Raw genomic sequence first — 13,682 nt, forward strand, 5'->3', positions numbered from 1 at the left:
AGCCTGGCTGCAAGGTTCTGCATTCGCTGGAGTCGATGGATGAGACCAATCGGTTGTGCCAAGTATAATGAATTACAATAGTCCAGCCATGAGAGCACTAACGCAGCCACCACGGGAGGACGAAGGGCTTCATGGATCAAAGGCATGACCCTCTTAAGGAAAAACAAAGAGGTGGTGGCTGGAAGGTTTAGAATTAATCTTAACCACTGGCAATGCTCTGGGCAACCCTCCAGACCACCGTTCTTCGCCTGCCAAGCCATTACAGAAGTGAAAGACCATATGCAAATCGGGCTTGGCCCCACCCCAAAAGGGGCGGTCCAGCCCGAACTGCTAGGCCACATCCCTTCTGCACGAGACCACAAGCATCCCCAAACATGTTTCGCCCTTGTTGGGGCTCATCAGTGAGGAGTAGCATGGAGTAGATAGAAAAGGAGGCATTGCAAGAGTCTGCGTGTGATTCAAAAGAAAAGAAGTGAACCAGGCAAGAACAGAGCCGGAGATCCCAATCTGCGAGAGAGGAGGATGGAATGGTCTACCGCGTCGAAAGCGGCGGAGAGGTCTAACAGGATCAGAGCCCCAGCTCCGCCAGCATCGACAAGTCTGGACAAATCATCTTGCACAGAGACAAGGACACTCTCAGTACCTCTACCTGGCCTGAAACCAGTCTGTGCATGATCAAGGACTTTAGAGGACTCCAGAAAAGAGGACAGTAAAGGAGTAACTAACGATTCCAAAAGTTTAGACAGAAAAGGGAGAAGAGAAATAGGATGGAAATTAGCCGGGGCAGTGGGGTCCAAGGAGGGCTTCTTCAGGAGAGGAATAACTCTTGCAGATTTCAACTCCGATGGCACCAGGCCAGCCTGGCAAGAGTTATTTATCGCCCTCGTGATGTCAGATAAAAAGTCAGGGGCAATCGTTTTCATCATAACAGCCGGAATAGCATCCTCGGGGGAGGATGATTTGATCTTCAAGATGGCTGCCAAGACTTCTGCTTTGGTGAACAGAGGGAAAGAAGACCAACTTGCAGGAGTGTCAACGGGAGGAGGGGGGACAAAAGAGGTGGTGTCGGGAGGCAATAAAGCGAGAGATTTTGCGATGTTGGCTCGAATAACATCAATTTTAGTAATAAAAAAAGAAGCCAAGTCGTTACACAATTCCTGCGAGGGTTTAACCATAGAGGTAAGAGACTCCGAGGAGGCTAGCGAGTGCACAATGGAGAAAAGAGCCTTAGGCTTGCACAACGCGTGTTCAATTTTCTGGGCGAAAAAATTGGATTTCGCCAGTTTTACGCTGGTCAGATAGGTGGCCAAATTAAGTTTATATAGCTCTCTAAGCGCGGGACTATAGCATGCACGCCATTTGCGTTCAGCTTGCCTAAGTTGGAGGCGAGATGCTCAGAGCTGGTCGGTGAACCAAGGTTGAGCGGGGAGCCTACGACCCTGAGTCAATTTCAAAGGAGCATAAAGATCGGCTGCGGACGCCAGAGAATGCACCCATCAAATGTGTGTACATGCAAGTGGACCAAGTATGAGGAGTGCGTTGCATGTGATTGCCCCATTCACATCCTGCCACACAACTAACAGCATGCCCTACATTCCCCCACAGGCACATCAACCGACAGTGACTCGGAACAGCCAACAACAAGGGGGACTGCACGTGGTCGTCGTACACAGACATCCCAGGATGCCACTTCCACCACCTCTGGCACACAACCATCTGCCACGCCGACGGTGGCTACGGACACCTCCATCCCCGATGCACCCGAAGGGCAGCATGTGGCAATCAAAGTCACACCTGCTGCCACTTCCGTCACACCCATTAGTGGGCGGCCAACTCAAAGCCACAATGAGGCAGCCAGCGTCAACAGTGTGCCGGGGGAACAGGGCGCTGATGCACCCGACAATGTGGATGACGGGGGTAACATCAGTCCCAAACAGTTGGCCATATTCAGCCTCATGGGACTCCACAGTCCATTGCGCTCCCCCACACCTTCCCTCATGGAACTCAGCACCCGCCTTCTGCGCATTGAGGACCACCAAGCAAGCCTTACACAGCTTGTGGAGCAAGAACTCCAGGAGGGGAGGCTGCAACGAGAGGAGGCCAGACTACAACGTGAGGAGGCTAGACTCCAACGGGAGAGCAGTGCCACCTCTGTGCGGCGGCTATCACGTGCAATCAGGCGGTTTGCAACAGCAAACATGGTCCTATCACGGAGTGTCAGGGTGGGTAACAATATAATGTCTAATATCGCTGAGACAATGCTTGTTGCCCAACAGGCTTTCCTGGGTCATGTGCCACCTGCAAACCCGACACTGCCATCTGCCAGCAGCACACCCTCCAGTTCGGTGGCTTGTAGTCCCCGGAGGAGGTCTTCACGGCTGTCAGGACCATCCAGAAAGGACATGTACGGGCACAAGCGTGGACAGAAATAGGATGTGTATTGTTGATCTGTCGTCCAAACAATTGTAATGGGGTCGTGGTTGGTGGGTGGGTTTGTTGGAGAGGTAGGGGGGGCATGTGTGTACTTGATTTCCATCCAATTCCCGTCACCCCTGTTAACCTGAAAATACACTATTGTGAAAATACAAATGACGAGTGGACAATCTTGATTTCTTGTGTCTACAAACCATTTAATGTTGTGCCACCACATGAAGTGCTGAATGTGCATAAGAAGTGTATCAAAAGAAATTGTGTACGAGTGCTGCACGTGCATGTTGTCCATCAATGGCACTCCGGCCTGGAAGTGCACCCATCCCATCACCATCGTCGTCATCATCAGCAGCCTCGATGCCCGGGGGCAGTGGAATGTTCCTGTGTATGCACAGATTGTGCAGCATCGCACATCCAATTACTATTTTCCCTGTCTGTACTGCAGTGAGGCGAGGCACCAGATCGGCTCAGGCAGCGGAACCTGGCCTTCAAAAGTCCAAAGGTACGCTTTATCATGCCACGTGTGCGTATGTATGCCCTGTTGTAGGCCTCTTCATGCGTGTTAGTTGGCCTTCGTACGGGTGTCATCAGTCATGGCGTGACTGCATATCTAGTATCACCTGCATGGGAGTGTAAGCCAGGGCACATGTTGGTGTTCGTGGTATTACTGTCTGAATCAGATGCAGTTGATGATTCCCCATTTGGTAATCCGTTGTGTGATAGATCTGTTGAGCACACTTGGATCACATTACCATGAAGGGATCAGTGATGGTTACATTCGTGGATTGATATTGGGCAACGCCATATTGCGCACATGTCCATGCCCATGGGTTCAGATGTGCTGGGTGACTATGGCATTGTGATTTGATGGGCAGACCTGCATCAGGCAGACACAGGTCGCTGTCCAGATGTGGGCAATGCAGACTGCACGGGGAGCGGACATCGTGTGCATGGAGGAAGCACAGGTACATTTGGCGGGGGGGGGGACTCGCATCCTCATGTCGATAATTGCATATAATGCCACCCCATGGGTAGGGTGTGCATGGAGGTAGGCAGGGCATGTAATTGTGCGCTGTGGCAATTTCAAATTGTATGCGTTGAACTGTGTGGAATCTGGTGCTTGTCCATTACATTGAGCAGGGGTCATGCATTGGCAGTTGTACTCACCCAATAGCCATGTGCTTTGTCCCGCATAGCGTTCCATGTAGCGTGGCAATGTAGAATTCCGCAAGACCATTGAGTCGTGTGTAGACCCCGTGAAACGTGCACAGCAATGGGTGATCACTTGTCCGGCATCGCAGACAATCTGGACATTCAGTGAGTGGAATTGCTTCCGATTGCGGTAGACCACCTCGATTGCACGCACGTGGAGTTGACAGTTGGACATGCAGTCTATTGCACCTATGCAATTGGGCATGCCTGCAATGGCATGGAAGGCCAACTTGGTGGCAATGAACTGGGCAGGGGTACAGGGTAGGGAAATGTACTCTTGACGCTTGGCGCAGCAGCGCATCCAGTACCTAGACCAGTATTCTGGAAAAACAGGGTTGTGATGGCCCGTGCTGATATGTTCCGGTTCTGTGGAAATGCAGTACTGAGACTACCTTCAGCAAGGGGGGCAGGAGGGAGGAGTGCAGTCCGGATGCCAATGCGGCTGCTGATGTCCTCTTCAATCAGGGTGACGATGGATATGATTGAGGCCCGGTCAAGCCTATATAATGTGTGGATTTGACCTGAGGTCAGGTTCCAAGGTGAGGCCCTGATGAGGGGTATTGCTGGCTGTCTGCGGGGTGGTGCCTGCTGCACGTTTGTTTGGGATGGGCACTGGGTTTACGTTTTGCCTCCTGCGCCGCCTCCTCTGCCCCAGTGCTGCCACGATGTGCACTGCTGCTTGTAGGTTCCCTAGCCCAAATGCTGCTATGGCGGCTGACAGCATGGTTGTGCTGGAAGGTGGTCTGGGTGTGGCCTTTTTGTAGGCTCCCAGTAGCCTATGAGGTGTTGCTGGCCTCATTTTGCACAGCTGCCACTGTTTAACGCCATGGCCGCAGTGCCGGCGATACCAGCACGATGTTCACAGTGTTTGTCATTTCCGTGGCAATGTTTCCGTGTCCATGCTACCTGTAATGTGCACAGTGTTGCGAATTGCCGGTGACTGGTGGTGCGGCAGTGAGTTGGCGCGCTGTTTCCGCAAACGGAGCTGCCGGGTGTGTTGACACTGCGGGGGTCACTTTGCGGTGGTGGTGTTTCCGGGAGCATGGCCAACTTGTAATGAGGCCCAATGATTCAATATAACTCAGTGCTAGGTATTCAGAGACTGATATCACAAGCTGGACAGTTGTGGTGGCATAAACAATGTGTATATGTCTGTGTTAGGTGTGCATGCACAAACAGTGAGTAAGGCCAGATGTGGGCTTCAGTATAATTAAAAACACAGATGTGTGGCTAGCATCATTATTTAATCAAGCTGTGTGGTAAGGCGTTCCGGGATAGATATCGGGATCTAAACAGATTTGCTGGTACAACTGCACACATCAATAGATTCAGACTGTGCTTAGAAGTGCAGGGGAGAATTAAAGCGTAGATTCACCTAAACTGTGTGATACATTTTCTCTGCCCAAACGGTGGCAATGCAGACAGGGCCAGGGACACGCATGTTAACGGGCGCAGTTGCTGCTGTTGTAGCAGTGCTTAAGAGGTGGAGATTGGGAGGGAAAAAAAGAAGCCAGAAACAAAGGACTAGGCCATAATAAGTGCAGTCAAGGGGCAGCCCGCAGAAAATAACACTTAAAACCCAACAATATCCCTCCAAAAGTGTATAAATTCGGCCCTAAACTCCTTACAAAGTGTTTTCTGGGCAGGATGGATGCGGATTAAGTGCAGAGCAACATGAGCTAGCATTAGGAGAGGGCTGGGAAACGGGCAGTGGTCATCCGACTGCCTCAGCCCAGGGCCATCTTAAACACTTTTGCGGGCCCGGGCACGGACACCTCTGGGGCCCCCTCAACAGACCAAAGGAATTAAGGGATATAGAATATCTAGTGCGCCCCACCCCATGTCACGATAACAACCCATAGATTGATATGCTGCCTCGCAGAGATCAAAATAAGCATGGTAAACTCCCTTTCAGATACCTTACCCTCTTCATTTTTGTTGTAATCAGACTGATAAACTAGTAGCATTTCAAGGGCAACATTACCATTCTACGAGGAGGGTACTTGTGTTCAAGCATAAGTACAGCAAACATTTCATCAATAGCAGCCATGTTGAAGGTATACTGGACATAGTATAACTGCAGAATACAGATTTTATGACAAAGATACAAATAATCCAGAATAGTCAAATGACTCAGATTAGCTGCCTCAGTGACAGCAAAAGTGCTCAAGCATGGATACAGGCGACCAATGGGAAGCAAGAATAAAACTACACATGCCATAGCATAGAGAGTGTATGACGATTTGAAGATACCAGGAAGGTGTCTGTATCCAGACAGACTGAGATTAGAAGTGGGACATGGTTTTCAAGCAGTGTTGCCATTTGAGAGCAAAGAAACAGGTGGCGGTGGTGTGTAATATATCAATGCTCACTATCATCATAGAGGAAGCAACATTATATATAGCCAGTGAAACCATGAATGTGTCTTTTTTTAAAGATCATACCTGAGAACGAAATCACTTTGAAGGGCTGACAAATTTGAAAGGTTTTGGGACAATTGACAGGTGAGGAAATACAAGATTAAATGAGATATGCAGGATCACACATTGATTAAGAGGTGAAGCTGGGATTCGTACCCACTCTGCAATTTCTGCTATTTACCAATTTCTTTTCTAGTTTTTACCCTGAACTAAAATATTCCCATTTTACAGAAATGACTTGGAAAATATGAAAATCACATAACCCAATATAAACATTTTAAATAACAAAACGTTATAGAAACATATTATGCAAGATGTGAATGATTTTCACTTCATTGTCTCCATCATCGAGGAAAGTATATAAATAGCAGCATACTAATGGATGTGATCTTACAAGATTTCAGACTGGTTTTTCTTTTGTATTTTAAAGCTTTAAATACACCCCAAACAAAGGCTTGCGCAATGGTATTTAAAAACGTGCTAAAAAAAACCTTTGAATTGTACAAAAAAGCAAACCGTTTTGTTGTCACATAAGCAGACCTTAAAATATGCTTGTAAGAAGCCTGCAATATCTGGTCTGCATTCTTCTGTCTAGAACGCCTTCCACTCAAATATTCTACATGATAGGAAAGATCGGGTAATTGGCCAAACGATGCACCAGTATGCGAGAAGCAAACCTTTTCATAGAAGGCAGTACGGTCCTGTCAGTGATATAACATTTGTCCAGGATCACTGTATCATCTGCTGGCAAAGCCAGGATCCAAGCATGAGCGTGATAGTTAATTTTGTTGACTTAGGGAAACTGACTATTTTTTTTAATAAGGCTGCTTCTTGGGGCCCTCCAAGGTGGGGGCCCGGGGCAAGTGCCCCTTTTGCCCTCCCATAAAGACGTTTCTGCCTCAGCCAATTGCAATGGATTGGTAGTGGAAAGGGAAAGCCAGAAGCAAAGGACAAAGCCACAAACACAGAGCAGTCTAGTAGCGGTCCAGATAATATAAAATGGACACCATGCATTTGGGCGCCGTTTTGCCCATTTCTAGGTCCATTATTGCAACTCTTCCACCGTAAACATAAGCAGACGCTCTAGTTTGGTGTGGAGGGGATGGAATGTTGTCTCATTTTTTATTTTCGCCCAAATAAAAGGCCTGTGTTAGCCATACATCAATGAGCAGTTTACCCTTTACACAAAGATAACAAGAATACAAATAAATCTAGGGCATAGGTGGAAAAATACTGTTGGAATAGATAGATGGATAGATAGAAGCATATTTTACTGCCAACTTTCTACGACTGTCATCCCAGTTCATACTAAAACCATGGCTTCTACAACATGGCCGTTACTGTCGTATAGCTAGTACATGCATCCAAGAGCTGCTTGGCAGCATGATCCCCCTAACATATTGGCAAGACCGCAAGTAGGGAGTTTGCACTCTGTAGAGGGACCTAAAAAACGGAAGCACACGGGCAGGTAGGCTACCATATATTACAAAAAATAAAATTGAAGGTGCCTCGCAAAGCATCTCCTGATGTCTCGCCGTGGTAGTTGCAACTCTGTTCATTCTCTTCCACTTTGCAGTCACGGTCTCGGAGCACTTTGCAAAGATTGCCGGCTTCTTATGATTGTTCACACCGTTTGGAATACATTTTTTTGATGATTGAATTCTTCAATCGTCAGCTACCTGCTGAAGGCATGTTTAAGGGTAGGTAAGGTTTTTCTGCTTTGTTTCTCCTTAAGGCTGTTTGTCTGATCTCTTCCGAGAGGCTCCGTGTGATGTAATCTGTGTAAGACAATTGTCATGATTGTGGAGCCAGTAAGTCGTGGAAACATGTATTTTATTTTGATGCGTGTTTGAAATAAATGTGCGCTGGGTAGTACAGTATTCAATAACTGTTATAATTGTGCCATTCCTGTAATGCAGAGCAACATATTTAACACAATCACAGTTTAAAAAAAAAGAAGAAAAAGTTGACACAGAAATAATTGAACGAAGTGCAAAGGGCAGTGCCAGGGAATAACTAATGAATGCTAGCCTATTCGGGTTAGTCTTCACCCTGAGTTAAAAGCGGGCAAGGTTTGTAAAGTGCAAGTGGAAAGGAGGAGCCAGAATGCATTTGTATTTATTTGAAGAACGTGGCTTGCAATTTCGATCATTCATTCCTTGCAATACCAAATATACAGGTGACGGAGGCATTCCTCAGCAGGGTGCCTATAAAATCGCACAAAGATGAGACCAAGCTGAAAGCCTGTTCAAAGTTGTGAACAAAGGAGCGAAACCAAGACCAAAACAAAATATTCACTGGGGCGGTTAGGGGTGGAAGTAATTCAAAATTAAAAGGATTATTGTGCAAATATACAAAATGACATTATAATCAGTCACTGGAGGTGGACTGGTGGGTCTGGGAAGGCTAGTAGGGAGTGATGGTGGGGCGAGCTCTAGCTTTGGAAAGCAGGTGACGTTTAAGCCGAGGTTCAAGCGATCCACAGTCAAGCTGGTTTGCATTGTGATAAGCAGCTGGATCCAATGTAGCGGGGATCATAGAAATAAAGATTGAAACCGAGAGGTGGCGAGTGGGTGGCATGGAACAGTGAGGATGAGTGCATAGGAGGACTAGATGGAATGAGATTGGGAGCAGACAGAGATAGTCGGCCATGTACCGAGGAGCAAGATACTGGATAGCTGGAGCAGATGGAGATAGTCAGCCAGGTACCGAGGAGCAAGACACTGGATAGCTTTATAGACCAGGAGAACAAACTTGAAAAGGGAGGGATTGTACCTGGAGAGCCAATCGGCATGGTGGAGGTAGGTACACATGTGTGTGAATCTGACCAGTAAGTTGTTGGGGCATTATTGAGATTGGCCTGTATACGGTATCAGCAACTGAGAGGCTGGGGAAACCAGGTCAAGGCTAGAAGGGATCCAGGTTGAAGCACAAACTGCAGTGGGCACCCTTTTTGGGAAATCTTTCTCAGAGGGAGTAGCAGGGGGCAAAACCTTAACTCATCACCAGTATTTTGGTGCAATGATAGTATTTTATGTTAGTATTCATTTTGGGCGTACACTTTAGGTATTCAAAGGAAGAGCAGAGAGATGAAGTAATTTTTCCACGATCAAACCAATTTAGTCAACTGTGGAAGTGTAATGAATACAATGGAGTCATTTTGGATTCCCCATCCGTGGCCTCCTCCCATGTGGCCAGGGGACGGCAGCAGCTACCTGATCTTGACCCTGGGGTTGGCTATGTGAGGAAGGATCACATGGGAGGAGACAACTAACAGGGAAATGTCATGACTTCATTGAAAGAGACGTGATATTCCCCCCTTTTCCCATGCAGAAGACCCTCTATTGGCTAAAATATTAATGGCCCATTGTCATTTGTTTGTTCCTCCTTATAGAGAAAGTAAAGAAACCTCTTGCCGATATTCTTTAGGTCAAACACCCATCTATGACCAACACGCACACAGCTCCAACACATTTCTTTTTGCTTCCGATATACCTTTGTGAAAATGTTCTTTCATGTAAAGCCACTGAGAGAAACTATATAAACACTATATGTCCAAAGATACCCATAGACTCCAACTCCCATATACACTGAAGTACTGAGACGAGGAGGATGAAGGAGTTGGAACAAGGTGGAGCTCATAGCTCAATTTACAGACTAGTTCTACAAAATCACCTGTGCGTGGGACAATTAAAGATAGCAATTGCACTACCGAGGATAGCAGTGCAGGAGAAGATGTTGGTTCCTATGCAGAGGCTTTCGAGCACAGGAGACACGTACTGGTGTGGCGGAGCAGAGGAGTCCGCAGAAGGAGAAAAGCAGTGCATGAGCAGGAAGTGCAGTTGAGACACTGCGAGCCGCAAGAGAGTTCCTGTACGCCCGGCAGCTCGAAGAGGCAGCGTTCTCCATACTAGGGCCTGAAAGAAAGCGGGCGTGTGACTGCAGAGCCAGGAAGGAAGTCGGAAGGACGTCTCCACAATACAGAGCGCGACGTAAGTGGCAGAGGCACACTGCAGAAGCGTGAACCGGACCGAAAACGCTATAGAGAACTGGTGAGTCAATCCAAATCAAGCAGAGACCTTGGGGAGTTTCGGCGACCGCGACAATGACAATGTTATGAGATTGCTAATACAGAAACTACACAAAGTTTGTTTGAATGCAGAAAGGGCAAAGTACAGATTCAAGCCCCAATAAGATATGGATGCATGAGATGCAAGTGTGGGGCAAAGTTTGAATTCACACTACTGCAGATTTGCTGAGTCTAGAACGGTGTATGCAGTTTTGGTGATACAGAGGAACTTTGAAACGCATAAGTAGTCCTGGCAAGGGAAGGATACCAGGCAAGTGAAACCACAAAAAGTCCTTGCAGGAGATTACACCAGGCAGTTAGAATTGCACAAAGAGTCCTTGTCAGAGAGTATAGCAGGCGAGTTGCAAAGCTACAAGTAATACTAAAGAAGGACACTGTTTGCTAGACAAAACACACTTGTGTTAAAGAAAGACTGTTACAGAACTTGTTGCCTAACCGGAACATTGGGAATCGAGGAGATACACAAAGGAACTGTTGGTAAAAGAGACATTGCCATCCCATTTCAGAATCCAGATCAAGGGAACCACCCTCTGGGTCAAAGGTCATTCACTTTGGAGAACATTTTCATTCATACTTTTTTGCCAATATCGGGTTGAAGACATTTCATTTTGTTTTGTTTTTAGTGTGAGTTTCAGGATATGATGTTTTTGACACAAGGGCTGCTTTTCAGTTATTGACATCCTGACAGAGAAAGAGCCTTAGTTTTAGGTTTTTATGTAGGGAACTTCCTTTTTAAACTGTCAAAGAGACATTTTCCCAACACATTTCATATTCAAATAAGTCTTTAACCAAAACATGACAACTTTGTGTCCAGCTTTCATTTCTGACCCCTCACAGAAGCCAATGTTACAATGCGGATTATCTAGCTCCAATTTCATCCACTTGGCTAAAGGGATACACCACCGTCCTGTCCTTTCATCTCCAATATGTGTTCTTAGCTACAGCATAGTTGTATCCAGTTTATTTCAAAGTATTCACATGCCTGGCAGATATATACTGAAGGGGGTAAATGGCCTCAATTGTATGATTTTGGTAAAATCACTAAGTGGGGAGAGTGGGCTTAAAACCCAGATGGTCTAGTTTCATTGTCTGCTAATGGGAATCTATACTATTTACCCTCTTTTGGTTATTATCTATTTCATTTAATAAAGTATTTTATAATGGTGTTAAGTTTACTACTGGGAATTTGCTTGTAAGGCAGATAAGAACACTTATACACACACACACATAGTTTGATGTAACAAAGATAAAACAACTTTTTCAAGTGTCGAAGGTGGGATTAGAATCCATATCTTGTTATACAACATTTTTTAATTATCTGCTAAATATTAACTTTTGCAATGCTTTTATAATTTTATCTGCTCCTCTTATTGGTTTGGTAGAAAGGTCATGAAGGACCTGCAGGGATGGGGGATAGATGAAGAATGATGTTTGGAGTGTTTGAGGCTACACTGGTGGATCATGTAGGCGGTGGACGGGGTGCATGCCCGATGTGGGTGTTGCATGCGAATGTCCCTGTTGGGTATGGGCTGAGAGATGGGCTATGCCTCTAAAAGCCACCCAGCACACTGCACCGTACCTCATCACAATGCTAAGAAAATTCCACCCCATCAACTATATCCTCAAGGAGCTGCACTAGCTAACCCTCCAAGCATGCATCGTCATCAAGACAGCGTGCATCAGTCACAACCAAACAACAAGTCTAACTGGCAACGAAACTTGCCAGCTCAAAATTCCAATGCACCCCAGAAGCCACAACATAGCCAGACTGAAAACAAAGGAAACTGAGATTTCCTGCTACACACCCTGCATCTGGAACAGTATCAGGTCCTAATGTCCCCATGCATAATGTTGCCGGAAAAAGCCATTGACAACATATGGTGACATCATGTATGGGGACAGGTTGCAGGGATGTCCCGAGCTCCCATTTAAAACAAAAAAAACAAAAAAAATCAGGAGTTGCTGGGCTGTCCCCCCGCATGTTCAATGTAATAATGTCTGCGCAAAAAACAGCAACATTTTTGTCAGGCGAGATTTTTGCGGGGACATTATTACATGGAACCTCTGGAACATGTTTCCAATCCAGATCAGGCTGTCCCTCTCCATTTCACACTCAAAGGACATGAAGGCCCTGTTCTACAGAGAACATCTCTCCAATCCCAGATCGCTGCACTAAACCCAACTTTTCACCTGCCCGGGGCCTGCTTCCATACCTAGGGAGGAAACCGAATTTGAAGTAAATCTTGAAAATGTGTTTTTAATGCAAGATAATATTCCACGTAGCCTATAATTTTGGTTCATTTTCCAAATGTCTGTTGAACTCCCCGCTTTGCTCCTTAACAACCTCACTGATGCGGGTGACGTTTTTAACATGGTTTGGAACATAGTTAAGGACACTGGAGCGGAGGGATATTTTCTTTCGATTCTGCAGCACCTGATGCTGATCAGGAATGATTACTTTGTACGGTAAGTGAAGTCATTTTGCAAGTTATGTTTTAGTTTTGGCTTCTCTTGATGTTCTATGTGTAAACGCCGGATATTGCTTATGTTAGTTTCTTATGCCGCTCTCAACTGCAGTAATAAAGGAATGGCGACGCATGTAGGTTGCTTGCTTATGCAAGAGCAGACTCCTAAAATGCAATTTCAGATGAATATTTCTATATTAATTCCTGGGTTCCTAAATAGGGTTAACACATTTAGATTCTTTGTGCCAAATCAAGAGTGTAATTTGACAGCAAGACACCAGAATATTGGAGGGATAATGCATGGTGGGCTCTGGTGTTTTCCGTGAGTCCGATTCACGTCTCACGTCAAATAATTTTGACTGATTATCTATTGAAGCATAATTGTTCATAATTGTTCATCTTGCATTATAAATTTTCTTTTTAAATTTAAGGTGTTTTTTAAACTTTAAAGTTACAATTGCTTTTTCGTTGTTAGTAGAAATTACTGTTTGATTTTGTTTGTGTTTGATATGATGTGGCATTTATAACGCACCTGTACACAAATGTTTATAGGCGCGAAAAGATAAGGAGGGGTAAACGAAGGAAGGCCAAAACAAGGATCTTACTAGGCCATGTGTCGTGCAGATCGTGCAGGGAAGGGGAGAAGTGCCAAGTGGGCAGTGGAAGGGGGTAGTGCAATAAACTCACAAGTGCAGTCAGCAGGTGGCTCATAAGTGCAGAAAGACGGGACTGTATGGTTGCAGATACAGTGCTGGCGAGCCCGGAGGCGGTGCAAGGACAACTGGATATGCAGGAGCGTGGGTACGAGTTCAGAGGGTGACCAAGTAACCAGTGAGCAGAGCAGTCAAGGGCATCAGCAGGGGAGAGGAAGAGAGAAGGCCAAAAGGAAGGTCTTGAGTTGTTTCCGGAACCAGAGGTGGTTCTTAAGTTTGAGAGAGGCAGGGAGGCTTTTCCAGAGGGTGGCCCCAGCCGAGGAGATGGATCTGCCCCAAATCTCCGTTTGGAGAAGCGGCGGACCCTCAGAGTTGGAGGTGGATGAGCGGAGAACTCGAGAAGGAAGATGTT

The 13,682-nt window shown here is 46.2% G+C and overlaps 1 protein-coding gene across 7 annotated transcripts in view; it reads left to right on the forward strand.

Annotated features, from left to right (window-relative positions):
• Positions 1–13,682, forward strand: part of DIAPH3 (diaphanous related formin 3) — a 2,562,783-nt gene that overhangs the window by 911,727 nt on the left and 1,637,374 nt on the right. For all 7 annotated transcript variants that reach the window (XM_069640497.1, XM_069640493.1, XM_069640496.1 and 4 more), the window contains one exon: positions 12,502–12,618. In XM_069640497.1, coding sequence (XP_069496598.1) covers positions 12,502–12,618 — 117 coding nt within the window. The remainder of the gene's footprint in view (positions 1–12,501; positions 12,619–13,682) is intronic.

This window comes from Ambystoma mexicanum, chromosome 7q, assembly GCF_040938575.1.
Source record: "Ambystoma mexicanum isolate Mex_15411 chromosome 7q, UKY_AmexF1_1, whole genome shotgun sequence".
Classification (NCBI taxonomy): Eukaryota; Metazoa; Chordata; class Amphibia; order Caudata; family Ambystomatidae; genus Ambystoma; species Ambystoma mexicanum.